Source organism: Rattus norvegicus, chromosome 1 (genome assembly GCF_036323735.1).
Source record: "Rattus norvegicus strain BN/NHsdMcwi chromosome 1, GRCr8, whole genome shotgun sequence".
NCBI lineage: Eukaryota > Metazoa > Chordata > Mammalia > Rodentia > Muridae > Rattus > Rattus norvegicus.
Window position 1 is genome coordinate 190930115 of NC_086019.1, and position 16993 is coordinate 190947107.

General features: G+C 43.5%; 1 protein-coding gene and 1 long non-coding RNA gene across 18 annotated transcripts in view; one reads left to right on the forward strand and one right to left on the reverse strand.

The window, feature by feature from the left end:
* The window catches only part of Tmem219 (transmembrane protein 219), a 38323-nt gene that overhangs the window by 3393 nt on the left and 17937 nt on the right, over positions 1–16993 (reverse strand). For 6 of the 17 annotated variants that reach the window (XM_063263271.1, XM_063263265.1, XM_063263273.1 and 3 more), the window contains 4 exons: positions 9545–9671; positions 7741–7942; positions 7442–7631; positions 1969–2195 (listed from right to left, as the gene is read on the reverse strand). In XM_063263271.1, coding sequence (XP_063119341.1) covers positions 1969–2195; positions 7442–7631; positions 7741–7942; positions 9545–9585 — 660 coding nt within the window. In that variant the 5' untranslated portion in view covers positions 9586–9671. The other 11 variants (XM_063263306.1, XM_063263304.1, XM_063263297.1 and 8 more) reach the window with 8 other exon arrangements.
* LOC108349643 (uncharacterized) lies at positions 9094–9728 on the forward strand. Its single transcript, XR_001836000.3, has 2 exons — positions 9094–9231; positions 9528–9728. It is a non-coding gene; the product is annotated as an uncharacterized LOC108349643 (long non-coding RNA).

Here is a 16993-nt window from a genome sequence, read left to right on the forward strand (position 1 = left end):
AAAATATTTTTATATCTATATTTGTACATGGGTGTGTTTGTCTCCACATATACCTGTGCACCACCTGTATACAGTGCCTGCAGAATCCAGAAAGGGGCTTCAGATCTCCTAGGACTGACGTAACAAATAGTTGTAAGTCACTATATGGGTACTGAGAAATGAACCCAAGTCTTCCGGTGGGGCAGTCTTTGCACTTAACCACTGAGTCATTTCTCCAGCCATAAAACTCTGGTTGCCACCAAATGCCTTTACTTGCTTAAGCCATCTTGACAGCCACGCACATCTTAAAGACTATGCAAATAGAGCCAAATTCTGCTTCCCCTTTAATTTTGGTTTGCCAAGATAGGATTTCTCTGTGTAGCCCTGGTTGTCCTGGAACTCTGTAGACTAAGTAAGCCTAGAACTCAAGAGATCCACCTGCCTCTGCCTCCCGTGTGCTGGGATTATAGACATTATGGTGGTTTGAACATCCATGGCCCATAGCAGAGTGGCACTGTTAGAAGGTGTGGCCTTGTTGGAGGAAGTGTGTCACTGTGAGGGTGGGCCTTGAGGTCTCACATACATGCTCAAGTTTGGCCACAGTCAGTCCGTTCCTGGCTGCCTTCTGATCAAGATGCAGTAGTCTCAGCTCCTGCCTGGACTCTATCATTGCTTCCTGGCATGATAAAGGATTGAACCTCTGAACCTGTAAGCCAGCCCCAATTAAATGGTGTCCTTATAAGAGTTGCCTTAGTCATGGTGTCTGCTCACAGCAATGGACTAAGAAAGCATGCACCACTACCCCCTGGCAACAAATGGCCCTTTTTAATATGAGGGCTGAGTATGTAGCAACCCTTTACCCATGCTCCTCTGCCCTCCTGAGGGCTCTAGATGGCTCCCACTTGAGTGTTAAACTGTAGCACAGAACTGGCCCTGAGATTGAGATTTCTCCTGCTCCCTCCCACATCATCCCTAAACACCTCCTGTGAATCCCAAAAGTGTGAGCTGCACTCATTTCCTCCTTGAAGGATCATCTTCCCAGGGAAAGGAGGCTGGACTGCCTGCCACCTTAACTGCCTCTTAACTAGCTGTGTGCCTTTAGGCAATTCATTCCCTCTCTAAGCCTCTTTCCTCATCAGCAAAATGGGATCATAGTACCTGTCTCACAGGACTATCAAGATCAAATGATACAATACTTTGTACTTTGAGACAATACAAATAAATACTTTCGTATACTATAAGTGACTATAATCTGACTCTTCCTTACTTGAAATGTTGTTAGGGTTAAGTGCTCCTTGCTTTATGTCTGTGTAACACTCTGCTCATGTCTCTATTACAGTAACTTCCTCATCCTGCCTCTAATGGCACTTCAGAATCTCTTTTGTTTGTTGTTGTTTTGGTTTTTGAGACAGGATCATAATAGCCCTGGCTATCCTGGAGCCCCCTACATAAGCCAGGCTAGTTTCCAAGTGAGCAAACAGCAAATGGCTGTCTGATCAAATCTGTTTTGCATCAGGTACTGTGCTGTGTACTTTACAGTCATTCTTATTCAATCTCAGTTACAGGAATTTGTAGGTTATATCACATTTTGTCTTTTACAGAAGATTCCATGCTTGCTCTAAACATCACTGCCTATAACCTAAGGCAGGGTTATCAGAAACTGTTCTTGTTTATGCTTCTTTTTTTTTTTTTTGGTTCTTTTTTTTCAGAGCTGGGGACCGAACCCAGGGCCTTGCGCTTCCTAGGTAAGCGCTCTACCACTGAGCTAAATCCCCAGCCCCATGCTTCTTTTTTAATACATGGTTCTTATAAGGCCCAGGCTGACCTTGAACTTTCAATTCTCCAGTCAGACTCTACGGTACCAGGATTGTAAAAGAGCATGGCTCCATACCAGACCAAGCCCATTCCTTCTCGACTTAGTGAAGTGGCCTCTTCACCCTTTCAGGCAGTCCTCCACATAAAACCTTGAGGATCAACTGATGTACTTACTGAGGTCAGCAGCTTGGTGAGCACAAAGCGTTCGTGGCTCCAGACTATGACACACTCCTCACCCATCATTGGGCTCAGGGTAGCATTTCCAGCTCCCTCTTCTGAGCAGGATATAGGTGGTTGGCTAGAGGGCAGAATTTTTGGAATACCACTAAAATACAGGCAGGTCCCTGGAGTCCTTCCTGAGGCCACTCTGGCTGTAACAAGGACAGACTCTCCGGCAATCTCTGCAAGAGGCACAAGACACAAGGTGGACAACAACAGAGTGAGAGACTGGAAAGATGGCCAACAGCAAAGAGCATTGGCTGTTCTTCCAGAGGACCTGGGTTTGGATCCTAGCATGCACATCTAGAGGTTTCTAACTGCCTGAAACTCCAGCTTCAAGGAATCTGATCCCCTCTTAAGGCCTCCTCTGGTACACACACACACACACACACACACACACACACACACACACACACACACTGCATTCACAGATATATGCACATGCCCAAACCAAACCAAGTGTGATGGCACATACCTTGAATGCCAGCACTCAGAAGGCAGAGGCAGGCAGATCTCTGAGTCTGAGACCAGCTTGGTCAAAAGAGTGAGTTCCAGGACAGCCAGAGCTACAGAGAGAAACCCTGTCTCAGAGGGAAAAAAGAAAGAAAAGAAAGAAAAGTAAAAAAAGAAAGAAATTAACTTGTCCAAAGAAATCAGTTATTCATTGGACACCAAAAGTCATTAAAAGTTCATAGTCTGTTTCGAATTGCTGGAGAAGGGGCTAGAGATATGGCTCAGTGGGTTAAGACCACTGATTGCTCTTCCAGAGGACCCAGGTTCAATTCCCAGCACCCACAATGACAGCTAACAACTGTCTGTAACTCCAAGATCTGATAATCTCACCCAGATCTGCAGGCATAATACCAATACATATAAAAATAACATTGAAAACAAAATAAATAAATTAATTAATTAACAGACAATGGATGGCTTGCTTGGTAAGTACCTTTGGGGTGATTCTCCGTGCAAAAACCACAAAGCTAGCCTGTCATGTCACTGTCAGTAACTCAGATATACTAAAGAACATACAAACCAGGAAGAGCTTTCAGAAAGGATTAAAGAAAATACAGGTTATATTCCAATGTCAAAGTGTTGAAGTGGGCTGGAATGGCTTGGCAGTTAAGAGCACTGACTATTCTTCCAGAGGTCCTAAGTTCAATGGTGGCTCACAACCATCTGTAATGGGATCCAATGTCCTCTTCTGGTATGTCTAAAGACAGCAACAGTGTACCATACATGAAATAAGTAAATCTTTAAAAATAAAAAAGTGTTAAAGATATTTCTATGAAAGACACAAACTCAAAAGTTTTTTTGTTTGTTTGGAGCCCAGAGTAACATAGAAACCATTATCTACCTATCTACCTATGTGACCTCGACCTCGACCTATATTAGGATTATAGACATGAGCCACCATGTTCAACTTCTAGCATCCATTTCAAACGTGCAAAGAGGAGGCTCACCAAACTGTTGGGGAGCTGACATTTTTTTTGTTCACTGCTATATAGTCTGAATTTCGAAATGTTTCAGGATGCAGCTCAGTTGACAGAATGCATGTGGACCACAAACCAGCATGAATTAAGAGTGAATGGTGGGTTGGGGATTTAGCTCAGTGGTAGAGTACTTGCCTAGCAAGCGCAAAGCCTGTAAAAAAAAAGAGTGAATGGTACAACACACTTGTACTTCCAACACTGGGGAGGTGGAGGCTGGAGACTGATGGTGCAGGGATTTTGAGTAATACAGTGAGTTTGGGCCAACTTTGGCTAAATGAGACCCTGTCACAAACTAAGAAACAGCAAAATCAAATGTACAGTACTAAAAACAGAAGAAAAGGGGACAAGCAAGATGGTTCACCCAGGAAAAGTCCTTGCTGAACAAGCCTGAAGCCTGTTAACACTTGGTATCCAGAAGCCAGGCAAAGGTGTAAGGAGGGAGCCAACTACACCAAGCTTTTCTCTCACTACCCATCCCCACACCAATTAGAAAACAAAAACAGGTTGGGGATTTAGCTCAGTGGTAGAGCCCTGGGTTCGGTCCCCAGCTCCGGAAAAAAAAAAAAAAATTAAAAAAAAAAAAACAAAAAAGAAAACAAAAACAAAAACAAAAAAAAGCCCCATAAAACTGCACGTATGCTAACAGCAAGGGGTGTAGCTTGATAGCATGTATGAGACCCTTGGGCTCATTCTTAAGCACCAGTAAAAGAAAAAACCAAAACAACATAGTCTAAAATGTTTGCTTGGGGGCTAGAGATGGCTCAGTGGTCAGGAGCACTTACCGCTCTTCTGAAGGTCCTAAGTTTAATTCCTAGCATCCACAGGGCAGCTCACAACCACCTAATCCCATCTTCTGGTGTGCAGAGTACACGCAGCCAAAATACTTATATACGTAAAATACATAAATCAGTAAATCTTTGAAAAAGTTGGTGTTGACTTTATCAAATACAAAAAATTAGGAAACAAGAATGTTAATTGCTTGAGAAAACATTAAAAATGATGGCCTAATCACTTATGGATGAATTACAGCCATTAAGATAATAGGCCACGTATGGAAAGCTATATGTGTCTAAGTGAAAAAGAAACACAATTTCAGGGGTTGGGGATTTAGCTCAGTGGTAGAGCGCTTGCTTAGCAAGCGCAAGGCCCTGGGTTCAATCCTCAGCTCCAAAAAAAAAAAAAAAAAAAAGAAAATACGATTTCATATACATTATAATCACAACTGAAAGAATGCACAAGAATATTTCCATAGATAATTTGTCCTTTACTCACTGCCCAGTGGACTTATGGGCCAGATATTATATTGTTAATCCCAGACAGTGAATAGCCCTCTTAGGTCACAAAAGTTTTATCTAAATTTTCTTCTCCTTATCTTCTCCATTTTTCTTTCTTTTTATTTTTGTTTTGTTTTAAGGCAGGTTTCATTGTGTAGCTCTGTCTGCTCGTAACTTACTATGTAGTCCAGATTGTCCTCAAACCTGTGCTTCTTTCTGCCTTAGCTTCTCCAGTGCTGGGCTTCAGGTAGGCACCATGACGCCTGACTTACATCCATCCTTCCCATGAGCCACTTCCTAGTGTCCCGTGAACCACCAATCCTACTCCTTTCTTGGTTAGACTGAGTTTGCCCAATGAACTAGATAAAGTCTAACCACTTCGAGTTGCACACAAAATCTTTCTCTCTCTCTCTCTCTCTCTCTCTCTCTCTCTCTCTCTCTCTTTCTTTCTTTCTCTTTTTCTTTCTTTTTTCTTTCATTGGTTTTTTGAAACAGAATCCTTCTGTAGTCCTGGCTGTCCTGGAACTCACTCTGACAATCAGGCTGGCTTCAAAATCAGAAATCCACCTGCCTCTGTCTCCTGAGTGCTGGGACTAAAGGCATGGGCCACCACTGCCCAGCTCATACAAAATTTTTTATTGGATGTCATCAATTGCAGCTCATACCTAGAAAGAGTGAATCAATGTCTGTGATTGGTCTCTGACCTCCACAAGTATGCTGTGGAGATCATACACACATGAACAGACACTAGTAACTAAATAAGTGTAACTAACTAATGAAAAGACCATCCATGGGGTTGGGGATTTAGCTCAGTGGTAGAGCGCTTGCCTAGAAAGCGCAAGGCCCTGGGTTCGGTCCTCAGCTCCGAAAAAAAGAAAGAAAGAAAAAAAAAAAAATCCATGCATTGCTGCTTCCTGCTTTGGACTATTTCCCCACTCAGCATTTCTTCACTACCCAATCAACACTGAGCCTGGGAAGGTCCTAAACATGACATCACAGTTCCCTCCTGGCTACATGCCTTTGTGCCTGCCGTTCCCTTTGCCTGGAGTGGTTAAGCATTCTAAAAACTTAAGCTTAGATGCTGTATCCTTACTTTTCACATTGACTGACTCTTTTATTCTTGTTAGATAGACTGTCAACAACCTAAGGAAAGGCCAAGGGACTAGAAAAATCGCTACCAGAACCACAGTGAAATAAATAGGAATTCTCTGTGATTAGAGTAGGGAGTGAAAATGAGAGAGAAGATACTGATGAGGAGAGAGTGGTGGTGCACATTCAGGGCAGAGGCAAGTAGAGGGTCTCTGTAAGTTCAAGACCAGCCTGCTACATAGTGAGTTCTAGGATAACCAGAATTACATGGAAAGACCCTGTCTCAAAAAACAAAAACAAACAAACAAAATAAAGTGCTAGTGAGAATAGAAGACAATGTAAAGCCCCAGTTGTGACTATAAAATGGGACATCAGTTTGGAGTTTCTCCAAAACACTTACCGTGGAGCTATTCTATATTCCATGAGTGACTGTATTCTCAATAGTACTAAAATGCATGCCCACACAGAGACTAGTGTTAAGAACAGCATAATTTCCTTTTGGGTTTCTTTTCCTCTTTAGGGAGACAGGGTCTCATTATGTAGCCTTGGCTGGCCTGAAGCTCAATACGCAAATAAGGCTACCTTGTGGAGATCTGCCCACCTTGGCCTCCCCAGTGCTGGGATTAAAGGTATGCAGCACCAGACCAGGCTGAAACAGCATAATTTCTAATCACCCAAAGTGAAATCCAACTAAATGTCAACCCAATGGTAAGCAGATACATAAAAATATGGAATACTCATCCAAGAATATTATTCAACAATAAAAAGAACTGAAATAATGCTGCTTCATGATAAACGTTAAAAAGCTTATCGCGAGTCAAAGAAGCCTGTCACAAAGAACGGCATACTGTAGCAATGTCCAGAACAGGCAAACCACCAGAGATAGAAAGCAGACTTGTAAAGGCCTGGCAACCTGGAATATAATGTATTTGTGGAACTCAGGGTAGTTTCACAGCTGGGTAAACAGACTAAAAGTAACTTAGTTATATGTTTTCAATGAGTGAAATATATGGTGACATGTGACTGATATATATATATATATATATATATATATATATATATATATATTTTTTTTTTTTTTTTGGTTCTTTTTTTTCGGAGCTGGGGACCGAACCCAGGGCCTTGTGCTTGCTAGGCAAGCGCTCTACCACTGAGCTAAATCCCCAACCCTGTGACTGATATTTTAATACTGTCATATATTTTGGAGGTGGTTTCAGATCTTGCTGTGTAGTCCTAGATGACCTGAACTCACTATATAACCCAGGAATGTTGGCGTGCTGCATACTCTCTTCAGATCTATCCAGCTCTCTATACATAGTGGGACAGGGCATTTGCTTTTGAACCTAAGGCCTCTTGGTACATTTTAGGACAGAACTGAAGAAACTTGGAACTGGAACAGCAAAGCCAAAACACAAAACCTCGACTGTAGACAGCATCACTGCAAGTATCTCATCCTATCTAATCTGTGTCATAGCAAAAGTCATTAAGGTATACGATGTGTCCAAGGTCACCAGTCAGATGAAGTCCCAACCCTAATTGTCCTGACACTGGACCACCATATTCCCCAGATCTCACCTTTAAATCCTATCTGACTACCAGGGATCATGGCTTGGAATGTTTGGGTTTTGTTTCTGTCTGGATCACCTCCGAAGTTCAAAGTGGTCAGTAAGCCGACGACGTGAGGCCCTTGCCACTTCCCTGTGACTGTCTCATTCATGGGGCACAGACTTAGCTGGCCAAAAGATCTCAAGAAGGTAACCCAATCCTGTGTACAAAAAGGAGAATGACAGAGAGGTGAGGTGAGCAGCAGAGGCGAGTACATACCACAGGGTAGGTGAGTATGTACCAGAAGGGAGAGCACCCCAGGTACTTACCTGGGGAATGTCAGGGCTACGAAGGCCAGTTGTGTGGGTGAGGAGGAAGCCACCAAGGCCCAGACCTGAGAGGCCAAGGAGCAGCAGGATCAAAGTGGCACAGACCAAAGGTGGGTGATGAGCCAGACAGAGATGCAAGTTGTGCCCTGCCTGGCAGCTGCCCATGGGGAGCAGAGGGGTCTGGGCCTCTGTGGAGTGCCTGCTGGAGGACAGTAAGGAAGAACTGGACAAGAGCCTGCTGGTCAGAAGGCACTCACCCATGTTATGCAAAGGTAAGCTAAAGCTAGAAGACAATGAATTTGCTCAAGGACACACAGAAAGTGGCAGAGCCAGGACCAAAATCCAAGACTCTATACTCCAAAAGTCCCCCTCCTTACAACTAAAAAAGGCTTTCTTTCGTTTCTGAAATATCCAAAGGAGAAGCAGGGAAGAGCGTTCTGTACTAGCAAATGGGACATCGAATTCTCAGCTGGACAAAGAGGAAGCAGTTCATCTGGGGTTAGGCTTTGGCAACCAAGACAGAATCCACACCGGAAGTATCTGGGTTCAGAGTTCCTACTTTGGAGGTAAGCTAACTAGTCAGATAGGATGGGTGGTGCTAAGTGCAACCAAGCCAGTTGGTTGTCCGTGAGGTTAGGATGGCGAGAAAGGAAATTCTAAGAACACCAAATGAGGATTCGACTGGGCACCAGTTTGCTCGGAACTTGGCCACGCAGGAATTCAACAGACGTCCAGCTCTTTTCTTTTTATAGGTGTCATACTGATCCTTAAGACCAGAAGCCAGTAGAAAAAATACTGTAGCTCAGGGACTCTAATATATAAGTGGTCTAAAATCCGTCTTCAACTTCCGAGTACCCTATTCCAGGCAAGAAGCGATAGACTGATGAAAATATACATCTGGAAGGCAGGAGATCAGTATAAGGTGTGGGGGGAGAGCGTGGTAAAGTGTGGAAGCCACTGGGAAACACAGGTGTCACATATGCTCGGCCTCTACGTGGCCCCACGTCCCGGCATTTCTGCAAGGGGGAGGGTAGGAGGAGGGAGAGCAGAGCCTAAAGGGCAGTAGCGGCTGGTGCATCTGGGCCTCCCGTCCTCCCCAAAGCCCCCTCCAGAAATATCTCGACACCCGCATCCCTTCCCGAGCGGCTTCAGTCCGTTCGCCACTAGCTCTCACCGCTTGCAGCCGGGCGGAGACCGGCGCCCCGTGACGTCATGGGCGGCGCGGCGAGGGGCGGGACCCGCGCGCGCGCGCGCGCCCGCTACGGCCCCGCCCCAGTCCGTCCAGACGCGCATGCGGGGTGAACATGGGAGTGGAGAGACTTGCTGGCTACTCCCCGGCCTGAGTCAGGCCGAACCAAAAAAAGAATTCACCCTAGGGGCCAAGAGGAGGAGGTAACTCGTGAGGAGGTGATAAAACTAGCAACGGGCGAAAGAGGTCGTGCTAGCCGTTTTGGACATCTGAGGGTCTCCCTCCCGAGAGAGCACAGGAAGGTCAGAACCTCACCAAAGTCACTTTTCTGATGTTCGGGACCCACCGGTGCCATTCGCACTCCCCGGCCGCGCCCAGGTTTCCGGGAAGGTCTTGGGATCCTCTGGGAAGTATGGGACTTTACTCCTCCTCGCTGAGAGTATTATAGGTTCTGCTCTTCTCTGCCCTCTTAAATGCTTACGGTCTACACACCTTGCACTTGGCCTTTGGCTCCTAAGAGGTTCCTAAGTGCCCAGGACCCTAGAGTTGCAAGGTTGTTCAACCGGGAGCGTCTCTTCTCACTTTGTTAACCTTTTAGAGGGAATATGATCTTACCTGAAACAGCATAAGACACGGAGCCAGGAACTCAGGCGCATCCTCAATCTGGCGGTGCTGTCCGGTAACCCCAGCACTCAAGAGATGGAGGCCTGAGCATCAGGAGTTCGAAGCCAGCCTGGGAGCCCTCCAAAACCAAGCAACAACAAAATGAATAAATCTAATTCTGCATAAGCCATAATAACCATGTTGACCTGGGGATAAGATTGTTCCCTTTAAAGGAGAACATTTGTTTTGGTTTGGGAGAGGGCAGGGTCTCACTGTGCAGATGACTGGAACTCACTTATGTACTCAGAAAGTGTCTTTGAACACAGAGATTCACCATCCTCTGTCTCCTGTGTGCTGGGATTAAATATGTAAAACATGGTTCTCTAAAGAACATTTGTACCACTGCTCTTAGTTCAGAACAGTTCTCAAAAGATGTAAAAAAGAAAAAAAGAAAAACGAGGTAGGTATCATTCGTATCCATTACTACAGCTACCAAGGAGAAATCAGAAAATAGCAAGTGTTGGTAAATACGTGGACAAATTGGAATTTCAGTTGAACATTGTTGGTAGGAAGATAAAATGGTATAACTTATAGGAAAAAAATCTGGCTTTTCCTAAAAAGGAAAAACAACAAAAATAGCATTATGATGTGGTTATAATTCCACTTCTGGATATAAAATTATTCCCCAAATTTGAAACAATGTCTTCGTGAGACATTTGTATACCCATATTCCTAGCAAAATTATTCATAAGAGCCAAAAGTGGCAACATCCCTAGAATGGCTAATCCAAATGTGGTCCACTCCACAGATGAGGGAATATTATTCAACTTTGAAGAGGAAGGGGAGCCACGTACAATGTTGCATGCCTGTGATCCTAGCATCCGTGAAGTAGAGGCAGCAGGACAAGGAATTTAAAGGACATCAACTTTGGTTACATATTAAGGCATTTTATGCTGAGTGAAATATAAAATGCATGTCACCAAAAGACAACAGCAAATGGTTCCAAGTATATGAAACAGATATGACAATAGCATATGATCCCTCATATAGGAGATGCATGAGGTAAAAAGCATATGATTCCACCAACATGATATGTACAGGAGAATAGCAAATGATTCTCTGCGTGAGATGCATAGAGTAAACACGAGAATGACTCTAACCCTGAGATACACAGGACAGCAGTTTATGATTCCACCTACATGGAATGCACAGTGTGAAAGTACAACGCCAACAGTGCGAGATGCCGAAGACAGTGGCATGTGAGTCCACTTACATGAGGCCCTCGAGACAATAGCATGTTATTCTAACAGTGTGATATGTACAAGACAATGGCAAACATCTATACAAGATGACTCCACCTTCTTGAGACCCTTGAGACAATAGCATATAGTTCCATCATCACAATTTCACAAGAAAATAGCATGTGGTTCCACCTGTACATGATAAATCGCATGATAGTGAAGGATCCCTATGTAAGCTAGACAAGATAACAGCATGTGATTCCACTAATGCGTGATATGAAGGACAATTGCTTATGAAGACACCAACCTGAGATGCACAAGACAATAAGCAAATGATTACACATATATAATGTGCATAAAACAATAGCATATGCTTCAAACTTTGTGGGATGTATAAGACAATGGTGTAAGAGTCCACTGAGGTGCACGTGACGTGCATGTCCTATGAGATGCATGAGACGATAGCATACGAGTGCACCTGTACGAGAAAAGCAAGATCGTAACAAATGATCCCAACAGTGTATGCATGACACAAAAGACAAATGTAAGCGATATCACCTACATGAGGTGCACAAGACAACAGTGAATGATCCCGCTCATGTGATCATACAACAATAGCTTATGGGTCCCTCTAGATGAACAGAAACAGAGCAGATGATTTCACCTCTGAGATGCACAAGACAATAGTGTGTGGTTCTTCCAACACGTGAGGCACAAGATAGTAAGTGAATGGTTCCACCTATACAAGATGTACAAGACAACAGGATCCCACTAGATGATATGCGCAAGGAAATAGTTAGTGATTCTGCCTATGTGAACTGCACAAGATGATTGCATTCCACCACGAATGGAGAAAAGGGAGAGTATATGATTAAGACAATAAGAAATGAATGATTCATTCTGTATGAGATACAAAAGCATGTATATGAGATATTTAAGACCTGAATGATTCCACTCTATGAGATGCACAAGAAAATAGTGTATGATTCCACTGACAGGAGATGCGCAAGATAACAATGTTCGATTGGTTCCACCTCTGTGAGATGACAAGTTCTATAGTGAACGATTCTACTTTTTGAGCTGCACCAAGACAAGAGCATTAGATGCCAACTCTATATGACTCCAAAATCAATCCTGGTGATGGTGATAATGCACGCCTCTAATCCTAGCACTGGAGAGGCAGAGACAGGCAGGTCTCTTGAGTTCAAGAGATGCTATTGTCAGGCTGCAGAGATGGCTCAGTGGTTAAGAGCACCGACTGCTCTTCCCGAGGTCCTGAGTTCAAATCCCGGCAACCACATGGTGGCTCACAACCATCTGTAATGGGATCTGATGCCCTCTTCTGGTGTGTCTGAAGACAGCTACAGTGTACTCATATATAATAAATAAGTAAAATATTAAAAAAAAAAAGGGACCGTAGCAGACATTTAAAAAAAAAAAAAAGAGGGGCTGGGGATTTAGCTCAGTGGTAGAGCGCTTACCTAGGAAGCGCAAGGCCCTGGGTTCGGTCCCCAGCTCCGAAAAATAGAACCAAAAAAAAAAAAAAAGAGAGATGCTATTGTCTCATGCATCTCAGTGGAATCTTACACCATTGTAAGAACAAGGCAAGCCTAGTCTACAAAGTGAGTTCCAGAACAGCCAGGACTATACAGAGAAAACCTGTCTTGGGCGGGAGGTGGGGGTGGAAGAAGAGCCAAAAGACAATAACAACTTCTTTCAAATATGTGAGATTCGCAAGACTGTAGCAAATGATTCAAACTATTTGATCTGCACAAGACCGTAGTGCATGACTTCACATATATGAGAAGAAGACTAAATAGAAATTTATTCCACCTATATGAGATGCACAGGACAATAATGAATGACATCCCCCTATATGAGACCACAAGACAATAGCATTTGATGCTACCTCTGTGTCATCTCTACGAGATGAACAAAACAGTAGCATTTGATTCTATAGACCTGTCTTGCACAAAACTGCTAGGAAGGATTCAGGAGATGAATAAGACAGGATCATATGATTTGACCCACATGAGATGCACAGGACAATAGCATACTGTTTCCATGATACAACATGCACAACACGATAGCAAGTGACTCAAAATATGTATGGTACATAAGATAGTGGTTAGTCACTCCACCTCTTTGAAGTGCATAAGACAATATCATTTGATTCTGCCAACGTGACATGGACAAAATACTATTGCAAGATTCCAGCATTGTGAAATGAGCAAGGCAGTAGCAATGATTCCACCAAATGAGGTGCAGAAGACAGCGGCAAAGGATCCCTTCTCTATCAGGTGCATGAGGTACTAGTGTATGATCACACTCACATGTGATGCGCAAGTCAATTTTGAACGTTCCACTTTTAAGAGCTAGACAAGATAATAGCATATTTCCCACCACTGGTGGTATAAGGAATAATTGCTTGTGATTTTACCAACCTGAGATGCACAAGACAATAAATGAATGACTCCAAGATGTATGACTCCATCTATATGAAATATATAAGACAGTAGACATGAGTCTGCCTATATGGGATGGGTAAGACTAATGGAGTATGATTCCACAGATGTGAGATGCACAGGACAGCAGCATATAAATGTGCCAATGAGATTTAAAAAAGAAAAAATCAAGTGATTCTATCTATACGTGATGCACAAGAAAATAGCATATAATTCCATCAATACGATATGCACACAACAATAAGCAAATTATTCCACCTCTATTAGATACAAGAGACAATCAGGCACAATTCCACCAACATAATATGCATAAGAAAATTGTTGGGTGTTCAGAAGGTCTACAGTTCCTTTTCTGGGCACAAACCCTGACCCAAATGTGTTCTCGTGACTCTGAGGAAAACTTCAGGCATGACACAGAGCTTAAGAGGAATGTCCTCTGGGGCAAAACAAGGTATATTCCAGAAAAATGAGATACATAAGAAAGTGTTGTTCCCCCTATACGAAATACAAAACACAAATATTTAATGATTCCACCTATATGAGGTTCACAATGCAATAGCCAGTGAGTCTATGGACATGAACTGCATAAGGCAACAGTGTGTGACTACAGCAAAAGGGAATGCACAAGAAAATAACAGACAACCCCACCTCTATGAGACATAAAGACATGAAGACAATGGGGAATGAATGACTCGCCAGTGGAAAGGAAATAGCGTATGTTTTCAGCAACATAAGATGCACAAAGCAGTAGTGAATGATTCCTGCTATCTAATGTAATAAGAAAGTGACTGCAGCTTATGTGAGAGGCACTAGACAATAACATATAACTCCACTGATGTGACTTGCACACCACAATAGCTTGTTATTTCCCTGTTGTAAGGTGACAGCCAACTCAGAGTCAGAAAGTGATGACTGCTAAGGCCTGGAGAGAGCAGGTGATTGCCAGTTATTACTTAACGGATTCAAACTTGTATGTTTGCTGGGCAGAGGCAGAAGCAAGCGAATTTCTGTGTTTTTTAAGGCCAAGCTGGTCTATATAGCAAATTCCAGGCCAGCTAAGGCAACAGGCCAAAGCCTTGTCTCAAAATAAAGAACAGAACAGAAGTTTTACTTTTGCCCAGTGAAACATCTTGGACATGTGTGGTGGAAACAATTGTCTGTAGTCACTACCAAGTAAGTATCCTTAATACTACTGAATGATATGCTTGAAATGTGAAACCCGCACTGGGTGAATTGTTTTGTGCCTTTAAGCTCAAATTCTGAAGGTTGAGGCAGGAGGGTTTCACAAGTTCAGTGCCAAGTCTAACCTACAAAGCAAAATCCTGCCTCAAAAAAAAAAAAAAAAAAAAAGTGGCTAGGGCTAGAGAGATGGCTCAATGGTTAAGTGCACATACTGCTCTTCCCAAGGAGCTGAGTTTGATCCCAGCACCCACCCACATCAGGCACCTCACAGTCACCTGTTATAGGGATCTGACACCTTTACCCTCTGTGGCCCCTTCATAAAAACCCACACACAGAGACACATAAATAAAAATAATAAAACGTGGTAATAATAACATCTTATGTACATTTTTTTAAAGATTTATTCATTTATTATATATAAGTACACGTAGCTGTCTTCAGACACACCAGAAGAGGGCATCGGATCTCTTTACAGATGGTTGTAAGCCACCATGTGGTTGCTGGGAATTGAACTCAGGACCTCTGGAAGAGCAGTCGAGTGCTCTTAACCACTGAGCCATCTCTCCAACCCCTTATGTACATTTTATTACAATTAAAAGTAGTAGGTCCGGAAAGATGGCTCAACCATCAAGAGGAATTGTTTTCTGGTTCCGTTCCTAGTGCTCACAAGGCAGCTTGTATTCACCTGCAGGTCCAGGCCAGCAGAGGCTATACAGTCAGACCCTGGTCTCAAAAGGAAGGGTGGTGGTGGCTAGAGAGATGGTTCAATGGTTAAGAGCATTTGCTGCTCTGGACTTGGATTTGGTTCCCAGCACCCACGTAGTGGCTCAGAATCATTCTAACTCAATCTGAAGTTCCTTTTCTGGCCTCCATGGGTACCAGGCATGGACATGGTACACATATATGCATACAGGCAAAACACTCATAGGTATAAAATTTTAAAAAAAAAAGTATTTTAAGCAGCTATTGAAAATCTGCATTCGGGCTGGAGAGATGGCTCAGTGGTTAAGAGCACTGACTGCTCTTCCAGAGGTTCTGAGTTCAATTCCCAGCAACCACATGGTGGCTCACAACCATCTGTAATGGGATCCGATGCCCTCTTCTGGTGTGTCTGAAGACAGCAATGGTGTACTCATATACATAAAATAAATATTTTTTTTGTTTTTGTTTTTTTTTTTTTCTTTTCTTTTTTTCGGAGCTGGGGACAGAACCTAGGGCCTTGCGCTTGCTAGGCAAGTGCTCTACCACTGAGCTAAATCCCCAACCCCAAATTTTTTTTTTTTTTAAATTAAAGAAAAAAGAGTCCGCATTCACTTAACAGTTTGGGGATGCGTGCTGTGTGGAGCCTGGCTTTCCCCAGCTCTGCCGAGAACACGGCGAAGTCTAAGAAGGACACAGCAGAGCGCTGGAACTCTACAGCAAAGCCCCGAACAAGCACAGCCACTTTCTTCTTTACTTTCTTGACCTTTTGTTTAGTTTTGTTAATTTGTTTATCTACTTATGTGTGTGTATGTATTAATGAGAACTGGTGCCCACAGAGCACAAGGTTGTCCAGTCCCCCTGGAGATGGAGTTACAGGCAGTTGTGAGACACCCAGTGTAGGTGCTCAGAACTGAACTTGGTTCCTCTCCAGCAGCAGTACTTGCTCGTAACTGCTGAGTCATCTTCCCAGTCCCCCCACCTTAAATTATTTATTTTCTGAGCATCCACATCTTAGCAGTGCGCCTTACACACCGAGCCATCTCACAGTCCCTCCTCACGTTGGTGAGATTGCTGTTTGAGACAGCGTCTCACTGTATGGCTTTGGTTGACTTGGGACTCCCTATGTAGATCAGGCTGGTCTCTAACTCAGACATCTGCCTGCCTCTGCCTCCAGAGTGCCTAGTCATGGTTTGTCCTGTTGAGACAGGATCTCATGTAGTCTACACTTGCCTTTAACTCACTATGTCGCTGAAGATGACCTTAAACTTCTGATCCTCCTGCCTCTACCTCCGGGACAAAGGTTACCCACAGGGGTCGCTTTACAAGGCTGATGATGTCTTTGTCTCACCTGACTCACAGCCTTTCCAGAGAAGGAGAACAGCTAGACATGGGGTGTTCCTAGAAAACATTGTAAGCTGAGAGAAGAAGCATGGCCACTTGGGGAAAAGATTATAGCTGAGACAAATAATTCACACACACACACACACACACACACCCTAAACCAAAACAAAACAAAATAAATAAACAAACAAAAACCCACCACCAACAACACGGGAAGGAAAAGATGAGTAAGAAGCTTGGAACAAACATATGTCCCTTTTCACCATTTTTATTTTTGTTTTATGTGTCTAAGTGTCTTGTCTGCATGTATATCTGTGCATCCTGCGTGTGCAGTGCCCAAGAAATCCAGAAGGAAAGTTGGAGGCCCTGGAATTGAAGTTACAGACAATTGTTAGTCACCATGTAGGTCCTGGGAATCAAACCTGGGAACTCTGGAAGAACATTCAGGGCTTTTTTTTTTTTTTTCCGGAGCTGGGGACCGAACCCAGGGCCTTGTGCTCGCTAGGCAAGCGCTCTACCACTGAGCTAAA